Raw genomic sequence first — 15,949 nt, 5'->3', positions numbered from 1 at the left:
TTTTCAGCAGGCAGATGCTCAGCACTGTTATTTTTGAAAATGGAGCCCCCTGAATTTTAATCTAAATGGACAGACTTAGCAATGCATAGCCAATCTGTCCTGGATGACAGCAAAAGATAAAATGGATCTTTAAAAAAAAAAAGTATGTGCAAGAGCTAGTAAATTAATTAGTCACAGATCAATGGAAGTTAGGAGCCTCCCTTAGAGAACCTGAACCTTAAAGCCCTACTTTAGCTTCTCATTTAGGACCCATTTCTGCAAGCATCCCACAGGTGAAACTGATTCCAGGGCCAGCACAAGGCCTATACACTACTTAAGGATTGTGTGGCTCTTATTTTGAGTGAGGCTTTTTGCAGGCCCTCTATATGTGGGTGAATTTCACTCAATGCACAAACTCCCATTTGACTCAATAGGGATTCCATGGGTGGAGGACCTCTAGCACAGGACACCTGGGTGTGTTAACACTGGTAGGCTTGGCATGAAGAGTACATTTTAAAAAGGAATTTCAACAAAGAGAAGGTGGTTGTCTTTTATGCTAACGGTGGGAAGGGATTTTCAAGGGTAAGTCAAAGCATGCAAGAGAGCATTAAAATGAGAATGGGAGAAGAATACAAAGAGCAGTAAGGCACTGTCAGAGTAAAGAAATGGGAGCAGAGATGTAGGCCCAGGTGAAGTAATGCAAAGGCCTTGCAAGAAAGAATGAGATTCCTGAACAGGATACAGGAAGTCAGTAGATTTTTAGCTGTGGTAGTGAGTGGAGGAGGGCAAGGTGGTAATCAGGAAGGCCAGGGCAGAGGAGGCTGCCTAAGAGAAATAAGGAAACAACCAGCATTTTAGCCCTGGAGACATAAAGGAAAGGATGGAATTTTTTTCAATGGTATAGAACAAAAAAACAATAAGATTTGGTGATGACCTGGATATGCTACGAGGAAGAAATTAGGGGTGTTGAACTGACACTGAGTTTGAAAGTCTGGTGACGGACACGAAGTGACCCATTTTTTGGAAGCTACTACATAGCTTCAAAATTTTCTGAACTGAGCCATATTCCATTTATTGTCTGAAATCTGACGAGAGCTTAAAAACATCTGAAAACTCTATTGTTCCAGTGTTTCTGGTGTTAAGTTTCAATAGATTAATTAAGTGAACTAAGCTGATAGATACCTCCACCATTTCTAGCTCACTCTTCCAGACCTAGTTACTGCCTTCCACATCATGAGATAATGCTAACAAAATACATACTTTGTCATACCTTTCCAATTTTTCAGAAAGATTATCTGCAGAATCCGCAGAAGGGATTTGATATATGTCTGACAGTTCCAGACGTTGTCTGTAACCCTTCTTCAAAATTGGTTTTGTCCATCTAAGCAGAAAGAGAATAATAATAACTATCAGTTTCCAAGGTTAATTCTGGAGTTGGTTTAGCTATTAAAGCACAATCCAGCATCGCATAGATAAGTCATCATACAACATATTATATAATAAACTATGAAACTATATTGTATTTACCAAGAATGATGTAGCTACTGAAAACATCTTGTACATATAGATAGATGACATTAACAAACAGATTCAGAGTTCTTACATTTGACCATTTGGGTCAAGATCTGCCAGGCTCTTTTACATACAAACTCTCATACTCAATAGGAGTTAACTGAGTAGAGGATTGGGCCCTTTGTGTTATATTTCCAATAATTTATAGTTATCCATTATCATGACTATTAAATCACAAATTAATATTACATTAGTGATAGACGCTATATTCATATAAGCAAGGAAATTCTACATTACAGCATTAATTTCATGCAGAGCAGCTTGCATTGCATGTTACACAAGACCTTTTGAAGGCCTCTAAGTATAATGGGTGTGCTGAAGATATTTTTCATCCCTAACTTCCATTTATTTTTGTCATTATAAAGTTAATACAGAACTTAAAGAGCACATTCTTAGTGCAATGGACAGGTTTAACATTAATGAGGCTGTATTACTAATGGAAGTTGCAATGCGAAATATCCATGCTTTCAGGGAATAACTTTGGGAAACAATTTTTGGACACAATCAGCTTGAGAATGATTTGGGAACTCATCTTACTGCATCAATGGCAGTTGCAACATTTCCATTGACTTCAAACAGAGCAGGAGGAGGCCCTTGCTGATCCATAGGGGAAATTCTCTATAAAACCTTGTCTGATCTATTCAGTATCTGAAATGCCTGCTACTCATTACATGTTCTAGAACACTATTCCCAAGAAATCCTGTTCATAATTTTATGTCGTCATCTATTAATAAGGTCATCTGAAGACACACAAGTAAAACAAAATACAATTAGCAAATTAATTTACGATTTACTAAAAGTGACGGTATATTTTACAGATACCCAAGGTTACATGCAAAATATGCTTGGCTATCATTGTTAACTATTATACATTTTCTCCAAAATAATTTCATAGCTAATGCAAAAGAAACAGATTGTGAATGATCACTGTGTATGTGTATAAATGTGTGTGTTGCATAGACAAACATATGACTTAGGAATGAGATAAAAATTGTCATCTAACAAATGTAGATTTCAAAATAGTTACCATCTAAGAGCAAAAGACCTGCATAATTTATTGCCGAGAAAAGACAGTCTGTAACTAAGGGTCAAACAAAACTTCAGGCAAAGAATAAGGGATGTTTTAAAGTGGTCACTTAGAGTTGCTTATTGGAGGTGAGTCTTAGTGTAGGTTTAACTGTGTGTTTGTGTACGTGTACATTATATTAAAAAAATGGACCAGATTCTCAGCTACACTAAGGCCCCATTACATTGGCAGCATAAAGGGGCCCTAAAGTGGGTGTAAATATAATACAGAGCAGTGTACAAGGGCCTTAGCAAAAATGAGAGCCAGGGTCATAATGCATGCGTGTATGTGACTGTATGAAAGAACATGTGTATACACGATCTAATCTGTCATTTTAAAAGGTAATTAATCATATGAAACATAAATCAATAATCCTAGCTATTCAGTACATAAAGCACTTGGGGAAATTAAATATTTCCCAAGTGGACATCTATATCTAGCTTAAACACCACAAAGAGAATGTGCTTTCAGTAATAAAGAGATTGTCTTTCATTGCTGCAACCACAGAAATGTACAGTTCCAGATAAATTGTTTGGTCTCAGCTCAGTCCTTAACTGCAGTTTACATGAAAAGGCAGACACTATTCATAGGTCACAGGAAAGCCAAATGTCAGACTCTGTTCTGAAGAGCCATAGGGAAAAGTATATGTGTTCGTGAACTTTTTGCTACTGGAGTCAGAGGTCGAGGACTTCAGAAATTGATATCTAATTCATTTTAATATCTTCTGTACTTAAAATAAATCATAATTTCATTAACTGATGAGCCTGTGTGGTCATTACAAATGATGAGTTAGATCATGAACAGGATGGTAGAAAGGAATAGACGCTGTTGATATTGTACATGGGTTATACAAACACTACTAATCCCTTGTCCTTCGGAAACAAAAACACTTACGCATTTGTTTCATAAAAGAAACTGTTGTACATTCAGAAAATCTGGCAATCATAAATGAATGTAAGTGAGGGTCCATTAAATAGCTACTGTAGCTAATGCAAGTAAGCTGAGAGAGCTCCTAAGAGACCCCTTAATGCCAAAAGTACTGTAAAAAGAAAAGGAGTACTTGTGGCACCTTAGAGACTAACCAATTTATTTGTACTGTACTAAAGCTCCACGCCTCGGATTGACTTTGATGAGTACCCTCAGGCTAAGGTCTTGTACAATGGGCTTGAAAACTGTAATAAGCAAACCCTACCTTACCTATCTTGAGACAAGGAGGAAAATGATTTACAGTTTCAAAGCCCGTATATATTGGGAAAACAATCTCCACTGCATTGTTTCTTTTCACACCTTTTCCTTTATTTGCATTTTTTATTGGAATTGAACTGGGCAGTTTGCCACAGACTGAAGAAACAAAATTGATTGTAGTTGGAGTGAGCAGAGTGACGGTTATAGAAAAATAGCATGATATAACATAGGTCTACTGTACCCATGAAAATGTGGCTTGAGTTGCTGATCAACTACAATTCTCCCTCATCCTTAATGGTGTGTATTTCACCCACCCAAATTAACTTGTAAGCACCTAGGACCTTCCTTAAAGACGAGTTTGATTCAACCCGTGGGCTTAAGTGGAATCCCCACCCATTGGAGCAGCTGCACCCAAGCTGGATTCACCTTATGAGCAGGCAAAGCAGTGCTACCATCACCTTCCTCCAGGGTCCCACTGTGGGGGGCGTCTCTCAACAGCAACCAAAATTGTATAAGACTCTGGTGGTGGAAGCAGCACAAGGACATGCTGGCTCAGGGCTGGTCCACATTTGAAATTTAGATCAACATAGCTGCATCACTCAGGGGTGTGAAAAATCCATACCACTGAACACTGTAGCTATATCGACCTAATCCCAGGTCGAGACGCAGCTTCTGTCAGTCTACTTACTGTTGCTTGGGGATGTGGTGTTCCTACAGGGGTTGAAAAGCCTCAGGCTGTCTCGACACTACAGCGTTATGCCACTTAGCTACAGAGCTGTAGCTATGCCGGTATAACCCCCATAGTGTAGCACCCTATGGCCTCGGTGCTTCTCCTGGGTGCTCTGGCCCTGCCCCCTCCCCAGCCAGCTCTGTCCAATTTCTGGGCTGTATCAACTCGTGTCAGGCTGCTGCGCATAGTGGTGTTAAGACACAGCTTGCAATGATGCTTGTCCCTTGAGGTGGGCTTTCAAAAACTCCTTCGGTTTTGCTGTCAGGAAGCAAATCCTGCTTGTATGTATTTTATAAAGCACTATGCACATCCATAAGTAACCCACAATAATAATAGTTTGGGGGGGCAGATTCACCAGGACACTCTGACTTTTTTGCACTGGTCTGGTGATGCTATGTGGCGATAAACCTAATTTAGCTAGCCAGTTAAGCTAGTTTTATAGATGGTTTGCAACGCCAAAGTAGCACAATGGAGCCAGAGTGGCCCTTAATTTGTGAGATACCAACAGCCCTTAATTTGTGAGTTACCAACATTAATTCCTAATTTCTGGTTCTCATTTCTGTTGTGAGTGAGAAATAATTTATGAAACAAAGAAAGCAAGGAGGAAGGGAAACAGATTGGCCTTAAAGCATTATACAGTATTAGCAAATGCCACCGGATTACTGGCTGGCATTTAATGAACTCTTTCACAGAGAAACCTGTCATGCTGTCAGAGTCTTGCAACTAACTAGGGATGTTATTATGGGCACATATACATGAAACCCAGCTGGAGACAAGTTTCAAGGGTGAACTGTAGGTAAGAAAAAAAGAAGGAAAACAAGTTCCACCTCTTTTATTGACAGCCTGGTAACAAAATACACACCATAAGGATACAAGACACAAGGATACCATGTATGTGACACATTGTTTTAACTTTGCTTTTGTTTGTTTTCTAACTAACCTTTTTCTTTAATATTCCCTCCCTTTAGCACTCTACAATGCATCTCTTATTGTAGCTATTTGCCCTTCTAGTTTGCTCAACCTTATTCCATATGAGAAAATTCAAACCTATTGGATGAACTTCTCTGCCCTGCTAGAGAGTACTACCTTGTCTCTATTAGCTGATGCTGTCTTCTCAACAGGGCCAAATCCTGGCCCTTCTTAAAGCTGCTTCCTACCTCTCGGAAGTCACAAGAAACCTCAATGTTGGTTTAACCAGCAATATGAGTTTTCCCCCAGCATAGAGGAACCCCTGGCATGGACAAAACATATCTGGCCCTCTCCCTCCCCCTGTCCTGATGTAGACATGCAGGTGTAGAAGCAGGCATGGTCAAAGAACTACTTTGCTCCAGCCAAATTGTGGAAACTCAGCTGCGGCCCCTGCTGCAAGGTGTGCAGAGAAGCTGCCCTGGGGGCAGACCTGGGGGCAGACCTGGGGGAATTCTGGCTTACTCTGACTCGATTTCAACAGGTGCTGTGTACACTACCACACACTTGGTCAGCTCTATTGACTGTTGCAAAGGAGATTCTGGCTCCGCTGTCATCCCTTTGAGATAGCTGGCAAAACTTTCAGTTGGGAGCTGACTGGACAGCTGAGACCAAGTAACCAACACACATTTCTGAACTCCCACATGCCAGCAACAGACCAGAGTGCATGGACAGGTTGGACTGACCCAAAGCAGAGAGGGGATTGCACTGGCATGGGGCAGAGAGTCTGCATGTGTTTAGCTATGCAAGGGGGTTGGAGGCAGGAGGAGATGTATGCTGTAAGAAGGGCAAGAGAATCTGCGTAACCCTTGCTAAAGATCCTTGACCTAGGGGCGTTCATGGCTTTCCCAGGGTTAGATAAAAGTGGTGTTCTATTGTTAAGTGTGGTGCTTATTCCGGGAGTTGACTCTGGTCTCCCTGGGAAGGAAGGCTGATGTTCATGAAGAGGCCTATGGCTGAGACCTGGGATCCTTTCCCCAACCCTGGGAGCTCCACTACCTGACATATGAAAGACTTTGTGCTTGAATCAACATGGCTGTTAGAGGGAAGTGCATATGTCACACTCACTTTACATCTGTGATGGCAGCTTCATTCCAGTGTGAAATTTAACCCTCAGGGGATGGCAGGCAGTGCATGGCCAGGAGAGGACAGCTTTAAAACATGGCTGGAAATCCATCAGAGCACAACTGATGGATTCAGTGCACCCACAGTGCAACAATTTGTCCCCAGCCAGCACCACCACTTCCTGGAAATGCATTGGGCAGTCTCAGGTCCCCCAGATGCATGGGGTTGCAGGTGTCTTGTTTTGTTTCATTCCTCCTTTCTGTGAGCTTTCCACCACAATGGGACCAATGCTCTGCATATTTCTCTGGCTGAATCAAACCTCTAACATTATTCTCCACTTACCATAATTTAAAAACATTCTATATGAAATCAGATGTTAGGATAGAAAATGCTTATACAATATGTTGCATTAATTTTGTATGGCTGTGATATATTTCTTTGCAGCTCTGAAGGGGCAGGATTTAAATATAAGAAAAAATTGAACAAATATTTTGAACATTATATTTATTGCTTCAAAGAGCTGGAGGTAAATGTGGATCTTATTAATCTGTATGCTTTCTTTGCAGGTCACTGAAACTGAAGAATTAAATTTCTCTCTTAATGAACATTTGTGTTTGCTGTCAAGTGTTATTTAACATGGAAAACATGTAGCTGCAATGTCATTGACTATGCCACTAACTGTGAATAGCACTGTCCGTAGAATAATCAGTGTTCTCTTGAAATCCCAGGGTCCCAATAGCTAATCTTAATGAGAATTACTCAATGGAAAATCTTTGACAAGATTTACATTTTTATTACCATTTTCAAAAATGTGACATTTATTCTGGCTATTGTCCAGGATTCCCCACTGAGTAATGTGATCTAGAAGTGGCTTTGGGGATCCTGCCTTTTTAGCAGAATTTTGATTTTTCCTTTGCATAGTGCTTTTTACAGCTAGTAAGATGGTCAATGCCACTTCAGGTTTTTGAGGTATTATAACTATGAAGCCCAGTCTATATGTGAAAACCAAAATAGGGCACATTCTAGGAACAAAGATACACATGTGGTGTGCCATATAAGGGTAAAAGATATTAAATGTATTAAAGTCTGTCATTATTTGATCTGGATAGGCAAATGTGAAGCTTGTCATAAGCAACAGAGATACATCCATTGAACTTTCAATTACAGAGTGGATCCATGAAATAACACGAGCCTATTAGTTGTAAACAGGGCTAGCAATAATATTTAGTTGCTAAAGCACGTAGCAATGGAAAAGCTGGCCCAAGAAAAGTCTCTTTTATTTTTAGATATTAATTAATTCTGCATCAATGAACTAACCTCACTTCACTCTGTCCTTTCACTAGGAAATATGTCTTGGACCCCTAAATAGCTGTCCCTTTAAAAACAAAACAAACTAACTATTTGTTTCAATGTTATTTTAAATAACATTGAAATAACATTAAAGTATTAGGTTAGTTTTCTAAAATTATTTGCAATAGTTCAGTAGTAAGATATCTTTAGATTTTAAAACTAACTTTCGAAAAATCTGTTGAGTTCTGCATAAGTCAGAAGATGAACAATAGCAATAAAATGACTAGAAATGTTGTATAGGTCAGTAAGGGCCAAATCTTGTTTCTATTATTTACAGAAATAGTCTCAATGACTTCAGTAGGAGGCCTCGTGTGACTAAGGTGAGCAAGATTTGATCCTGAATCTTTTATCTATCAGTACTGGAATCAGAATTAATTATCAGATCTACAATAATGGTCTTTCTACTGGTAGACTAAAATATCTGCTCAGTTTTCAACAATTAAGAAAGAGGACCTGGACAGCTAAGAGGTGAAACCAACAGCTTTGCAAATTTAGGACAACCACGAGTAGTGTGAAATCATTTGGCAAATGATTGCACAGTTTGCAAATACAATCACTTTGGTAGTCACAAGTTTGTTCATTATAGCCTGGCCATTACGTGTCTTGGCAGAGACCTCAAAATATCCATTCTTTCGAATATCCCCCAGCAAGAACATTTTGCCACTAAAACCATGAGTTTCCCTCGGTTTGACACAGTCATTGTCTATCTAAGCCTTTATGGGCACATTACGTACTGAGGTCCAGTGTAGTTTTCACATGCTATTCAAAAAGCTGTGGAATAAAAGCATTTCATCAGACAGAAAGTTTCCAAACCTATAGTTTATTCCAGCATCACTGACTTATTTGTGAACAGAACTAAATATCTTATTGAACAATTGACAGGGGGTTTACTGGGATTAATGAAGAAATAAACATCCACAGGTAAATTGACATCTTCTCAAGTTCTTCTCTCATGCAAGAGAAATTACTATTCCCATTGAAGTGAAAATATGTCAAACATTTAGGTATTCAAGGGAGTGAGCATTCCTATATGTATCTTTTGTATGGAACTTGGTTGTAATAGCTTGTTTCAGGCACATTCTGAATTAACTTTCCCACACATGAAGCATGATTTGGTGTTTGAAGTACTGGACTGGGACTCAGGAGGTCCGGATTCATTTCCCGCTCTACCACAGCCTACCTGTGTGATGTTGGGCAAATCACTTAATCTCTCTGTGCCTCAGTTACCCATCTGTAAAATGAGAATAATAATACTTCCTTTTCCCCACACCTTGCCTGTGTTGTCTATTTGCACTGTAAGCTCTTCAAGGTGGAGACTGTATCTTACTACGTCTTTGTACAGTGCCTAGCACAAGAGGTCCTTGATCTTTATTAGAGGCTACTATAATACAAATAATAAGATGGTTTTCATCATCAATTATTATTTATTAAAAAAAAACTTCAAGGATTCAACTGCATTGCCCTCCTTCCTAATAAAATAGAATAAGTGTAAAAAAATGGATAAGTTCTTAAATATTTAAAATATTTACTTTGGTTTAAATGTACATACCCATTACAAGTTTTTGTCCTATCACAGAGCCAAGAGCCTTTGGGCAGCTTTCAGAAAACTCACACACATGTTGATTTGAGCAGGTGTGTTTTGGATGGATGAAATGGCTATAGGAAGAGGTTCCATTAGTTGCTGTGGTGCAATTGGTTAGTACTTTTGGCTGTTAACTGGAAGATTGGTGTTTCAGACTTACCCAGGGATGGACTTTAAACATGTTAGCAGAGGGAGGATTGCACTGGGATTGAAATGACAGGATTTGTAATATGGAGATCAGACTACTAGTACAGGTTATGCCACGGATTTCCTCTTCTACACTGGAGTCAACTCTTGCACCCAAATTTTTAAAAGTGGACTCAAATTTTGAATGCCCATCCTCAAAACCTTAGGGACTGATTTTCAGAGATGCTCAACACTCACAACAGTCACTGACTTCAATCAGATTTCTGAGTGCTCAGCACCTTTGAAAGTCAGGCCTTATATGCCAAAAGTTGGACACCAAAAAACAGATGTGTCCAAAGCTAGTGGCCACTTCTGCAAATGTGGGAATTAATCTCTATATATCATTTACCTCAGCTCCAAAATAATGATACTTATTATGTTTATATAAATATAATATTGTCCAATTCCATGGGGATATGGTGACAACTAATGAACGTATGTAAAGTACTTTGAGATCCTTGGATGGAAGGTGCTGTCAATGTGCAAAGGGGGCATTTGCTTAACTTCACACACTAAGTAGTCCTCATGAAGACAATGGGACTACTTTGCCTAAGGCTACATCTACATTGAAAATTAAGATGTAATTCTGGTGCAAGTAGGCATGCCCATACTAGCTTTGATCTAACTGGCAGTGCAGGCTGGTCAACACAGCAGATGCCCATTTGCTAGCCTGCACCAGGTTTCACGCTGACACATCTTCATTGCTGCTGTTTCCCATGCTAGCTAAATTAAAGCTGGAATGGGTATGCTTACTTGCACTACAATTACACCTTAATTTGTGGTGTAGACATATCCTAAGTCTTTCCTGGATCAGGGTCTATTTGTTTGAGTCAAAGTCAGAAGGAACCACTGATGATCATCTAGTCTGACCTCCTGTATAACATCGGCCATAGAACTTCCCCAAAATAATCCCTAGAGCAGATTTTTTAGAAAAACATCCAGTCTTGATTTAGAAATTGTCAGTGCTGGAGAATCCACTATCACCCTTGCTAAGTTGTTCCAATGGTTAATTACTCTGAATGTTAAAAAATTACACCTTATTTACAGTCTGAATTTGTCTAGATGAAACGTTTCCAAAGCATGGACTAGTGTCTTGTCATGAGGGGTAGAAAGGAAGAAATGCATTCTGGACCTATGATAGAGACAGTAGCAGCACAATTATAACTTGTGTAAATCATAAACTCATAGGACTGGAAGGGACCATGAGAGGTCATTTAGTCCCGTCCCCTGCACTTATGGCAGGACTAAGTATTATCTAGACCATTCCTGACAGGTGTTTGTCTAACTTGCTCTTAAAAATCTCCAATAATAGAGATTCCACAACCTCCCTAGGCAATTTATTCCAGTGCTTAACCACACTGATAGTTAGGAATTTTTTCCTAATGTCCAGCCTAAACCTCCGTTGTTGCAATTTAAGCCCATTGCTTCTTGTCCTATCCTCAGAGGTTAAGAAGAACAATTTTTCTCCCTCTACCTCGTATCTTTTACATACTTCAAAACTGTTATCATGTCCCCCCTCAGTCTTCTCTTTTCAAGACTAAACATACCCAATTTTTTCAATCTTCCCTCATAGGTCATGTTCTCTAGACCTTTAATCATTTTTGTTGTTCTTCTCTGGACTCTCTCCAATTTGTCCACATCCTTCCTGAAATGTGACACCCAAAACTGGACACAATACTCCAGTTGAGGCCTAATCAGCGTGGAGAAGAGCAGAAGAATTACTTCTCATGTCTTGCTTACAATACTCCTGCTAATATATCCCAGAATGATGTTTACTTTTTCTGCAACACTGTTACCTCATATTTAGCTTGTGGTCCACTAAGACCCTCAACTCCCTTTCTCAAAAAGAAAAGGAGTACTTGTGTGTGGCACCTTAGAGACTAACAAATTGCATCTGATGAAGTGAGCTGTAGCTCACGAAAGCTTATGCTCTAATAAATTCGTTAGTCTCTAAGGTGCCACAAGTACTCCTTTTCTTTTTGTGAATACAGACTAACACGGCTGCTACTCTAAATCCCTTTCTGTAATACTCCTTCCTAGGCAGTCATTTCCCATTTTGTGTGTGTGCAACTGATTGTTCCTTCCTAAATGGAGAAATTTGCATTTGTCCTTATTGAATTTCATCCTATTACTTCACACCATTTCTCCAGTTTGTCCAGATCATTTTGAATTTTAATCCTATCCTACAAAGCACTTGCAACCCCTCTCAGCTTGGTACCATCTGCAAACTTTATAAGTGTACTCTCTATGCCATTATCTAAATCATTGATAAAGATATTGAACAGAACTGGACCCAGAACTGATCCCTGTGGGACCCCACTCATTATGCCCTTCCAGCATAATATGGAATGTTTTCCACATAAATTATTTTCCTAGTAAAAGTTGTTACTTATCTTGTTTACTTTTCATTTCTTCAGTATGAAAAAAATGTAATTTTCTAAACCAAAACCTGCTTATTTATTCACAGTTATAAATGTTTCAGAAAAATAGCTAATTTTTAAATTATGAACTTTTATAGTCTATACTGACCAAACCTCTCCCTCTCTCTTTCTCTTTTTGCAAGCCTGGATCATTTTCTTGAATAGTCATACAAAAAGAGGTTATTCCCTTGTTAAGAGTCCATATGTGACACTGCTCCTTTATAAAACTTGTTATTGTCTGAACTTTTTTTAGGGCAGGGATTGGAAACATTTTTAAGGAAAATGTACAAATACAGTAGTGAATTGTATCTATCTTAACTACATTAGTTACAAACTAAGATTCAAATTCCACACTTAGCTATGCTCACATAACTCCCAAACAGGACACATGCATCTAAGCAAAGAATCTGGCCATAGGTTTGTAAAAAGTAATCTATTATTTAACATTTCATATGCTGTCATCAGATAGCTGGGAACTACTATGATGAATGATATGTTTATCACTGAGAATCTCCTGGTGGATATCTTCTCTGCAAATTTTGCCACAATTTCAAATGGCCCTATAGTGAGTGACCTTCAGTCTATTACATTACATCCAGATTGGCATTTAACAAATACACAGCTATGAAAGAAGCAGAACCCAGTAGACACTGTTTTAAGTGAAGATTTCTTAAACTACATGAAGATAGATTATGGGACAATATTAAATAATTGTTGTTAGTAGGAAAAGTAACTTTTTCTTCTAAATCACTTTATAACAAAGGAAGGATTGAATCCCTGATTTTATTTCAGTTGCTCTGTTCATGCTACACTAGAACATTAGCACTTGAAAGCACCACACCTGGTCCATGGGATAGCACTTAAGCCGCATGCTTAAAGTTAAGCACATTCTTAAGTGCTTTCTAAATGAGGCTGCTTTCTTGAACTGGGGCTGCTCTTGTTATGCAGATACAATTACATACCAAAATGAAATTCTACAGTTTTAGAAAAACTCAACCAAATCCAACTTTTTATCACTTTATGGGATGAACCAGTTTTTTGAGTCTACAAGTGTCTACCTAATGCGATACAAGAATATTGTTCTGGTTTTGTAAAGTTCATCACACATAGTATTTCTTAAATTTTGTTCACTTCTTATAACTTGACAGTTTAACTTGTTACTCCCAAAAAGCATGTTAAAAGAGGCATAGTTATCCTAAAATCTAGTCATTTTAAAACCTAAAAGTTGTCTGAGGTACTACACCTGCCAGAGTTCCCCTTCTATTCATAATCACATTTTCGATTTTATAAACGGATTTTCTCACCCCTATTGCTGCATGTAGGACTCACACAAACAACCAGGGAAACTAGCCAGCTGCGTGAAATTGGGTGTACCCAGTATGCTCTCAGATGCCCAAAATTGGGGAAATATAGAGAAGGATTTTTGTCTTTCTAATCTCTCTCTAGTATAATATCAGGCGTTGCTTGTAACAGCTCCAGGTTAAAGGTTTTCAAATTTGTGATTTCTATGTTGTCCCACTGTGTGTGGTGGGGGAAAGGGACGAAAGAGGATCCCTTGTACACACAAAAAGAAGAAAAAAGGGACCAGGAACTTTCACCCCCATAGGACACGTCTCAGTCTGAAGAGAGACGGTGTCTATTGAAGTGAGCTGTAGCTCACGAAAGCTCATGCTCAAATAAACTGGTTAGTCTCTAAGGTGCCACAAGTCCTCCTTTTCTTTTTGCGAATACAGACTAACACAGCTGTTACTCTGAAAGGTGTCTATTAAGGTGTCCCTAATATCACTTTTTAAAAAAACCTGCTTGCAAAGCAAATTTCCCCCGAAGTTCTCACACCTTGGAGTGAAGTCTACAACAGCCAGGCTCGGAAGTAGAGCAATTTACCAAAGGTTGCGCAGATAATCTACTATAAAGTAATTTACCCAGTATGGGTGTGATCATTCATGACACTAAGAGGTTTCAGCCGCCCCGCGTGTTCAAAACGCTGGCACAAGGTGGCAGGGAAGACCACGGCGCGCAGATCCTCCTGGAATAAACCGGGCGAGCGCAGCCCGCTTTGCAAAACATTTCGGGGCTAATGGGTGTAAGGCAACGTGCCCGGACAAGACGAGCGCTGAGGGTCCCGGGCTCCAGGCAGGGGCAGCCCTGCGCTCGCGCCCAGTCACTTCCCGCTGCCCGTCCCCCGGGGCCCTCCAAGGCGCGCGACTGACACAGCCAGGAGGCTGAAGGTGCAGAGCCCCGGGGAACCCAGCCGAGCCACACCTCGCATGCCGCCGCCCGCTGCAGGGTCCTTCCCCGCGCCCCAGCCCCGGCTCTTACCTGAAGAAAAGTTTGGAGAAGATGTTGGCCTTCTCCAGCGGGGACTGCTGCATGGTGCCCGGGCTGCCTGCCGGGCGGCGCTAGGCGCAGGGAGCTGCAGCGGCGCGAGCTAATCGCTAAGCTCTCCCGCGGCCGCTCCGCTCCTGCGGCTCCCCCACCTTATGTACCCTGCCCGCGCTGATGTCATTGCCTCCCTCCTTCCCCTGCCCCTCTCCCCGCCTCTGCTGTGCCCACGGGGCCTGCCCTCCTACCCCGTCCCCCGCGCCCCGCTGGCCTCGCCCCTCGGGAGCAGTCCCCGCGGATCCGGCACCAAAGGAATCTGCTGATGCGGGAGACACCCGCCTGGTTCTGCCACCCAGCCGGCTGCTGGGACCCCCGACCCCGAGTTCTCAGGGCAACGCGAGGAGCCCCGCAACCCCCCCAGGGTGCCGTCTCGCTGCGTCTCGGGCTTTGGGGGAGGAATGGCGACGCCTCTCGGACCTACTCGCCCCACACTTGTGCTTCGGGCTGTATCAAGCAGGGTGGGCTCCAGAGCCCCTTGGGGTCGGTCTCTTCCAGGTAACCCCCCACCCCTAGCAGTTTGCTAAGAGCCCCCGCTCCTTAGCTCCAAACTTATTCTTCCTTCTGCTGGGAAAGTTCCCCCCCCCCCCCCAGTCCTCGCCCTTAGCGCTTTCTGGATTGTGCCCCGGGGTCTTATTCCCTGCCCCCTGGGTTGCAGTCTTTGCCTGGTACTGCGTAACACTGCTCACTCCAGAGCTGTGATCCCAGGTATTACTACACCCCATCCCCACCCCTAGCCGTGCTGCGAACTCAAATGCCAAGCACAACACATCACCGCCCGAAAAGAACTGGCAGGGGTTCACCGGGACACCTGCTATCGAGCCAGTTTCAGTCTCAGTCAGCAAATCCTCTTGAACAGTGTATGGAGAGAAACGGAGACTCCCACTTTAAAATGCAAGACTTGGCCTGTAAAGCTGGTTTCCTCAGAAGAAAAGGTAAACTCGGGTATCTCGAGGAAATCCGGCGCTCTTGCCTCAGCCTTTATAAAGTGCTCAGTACACCTTGTGTTAAATCCTGGAACGCTATTGTGAAAAGTGTTAAGCACACATTGATAATGGAATGGAGCAGATTAAGAGCAAAGTAGGCTTTTTAAGCTGAGATTTTTTTTATCATCTCCAGGTCTTTGGCAAATTTGTTTACTGTGAAACTACCTGATTCATTTCTGTTTGATATGAATGCAAATGTGAATACTTACTAATAAGGATACTGTCATGGGGTGTGCAGCCCCCAGGCTGTCTTGGTCAGTAAAGGGTTACTAGGATTGGGAAACTGCCTGCCTGCTCAGCTGGGGCTGATCAGGGGACTCAAACAGCTGCAGAGATAAAAGGATGTAGAACAGAAGGGTGGGATGGCACCTAAAGAAGCTGAAGGGCTATGGTGAGCCGGAGCCTTCAGCAACAGGCTGGTGAGATACTGCTGAGGAAAATGGACCCTCTGGAGGCTGGGACCAAAGGGGTAACTGAGGAACA

The 15,949-nt window shown here is 41.4% G+C and overlaps 1 protein-coding gene across 2 annotated transcripts in view; it reads right to left on the bottom strand.

Moving 5' to 3' along the window:
• CFTR (CF transmembrane conductance regulator) overlaps window positions 1–14,542 on the bottom strand; it is a 145,537-nt gene extending 130,995 nt beyond the window's left edge. The window contains exons 1-2 of one of the 2 annotated variants that reach the window (XM_073328163.1): window positions 14,421–14,542; window positions 1,250–1,360 (exon numbers count right to left, since the gene is read on the bottom strand). In XM_073328163.1, the coding sequence (XP_073184264.1) occupies window positions 1,250–1,360; window positions 14,421–14,473 (164 nt within the window). In that variant the 5' untranslated portion in view covers window positions 14,474–14,542. Of the gene's footprint in view, window positions 1–1,239; window positions 1,361–14,420 lie in introns of those variants that run through there. The other variant, XM_073328164.1, reaches the window with a different exon arrangement.
• Between the last annotated feature and the right edge of the window lie 1,407 nt (window positions 14,543–15,949).

This window comes from Lepidochelys kempii, chromosome 1, assembly GCF_965140265.1.
Source record: "Lepidochelys kempii isolate rLepKem1 chromosome 1, rLepKem1.hap2, whole genome shotgun sequence".
Classification (NCBI taxonomy): domain Eukaryota; kingdom Metazoa; phylum Chordata; order Testudines; family Cheloniidae; genus Lepidochelys; species Lepidochelys kempii.
This window is presented reverse-complemented; position numbering and strand designations above follow the sequence as displayed.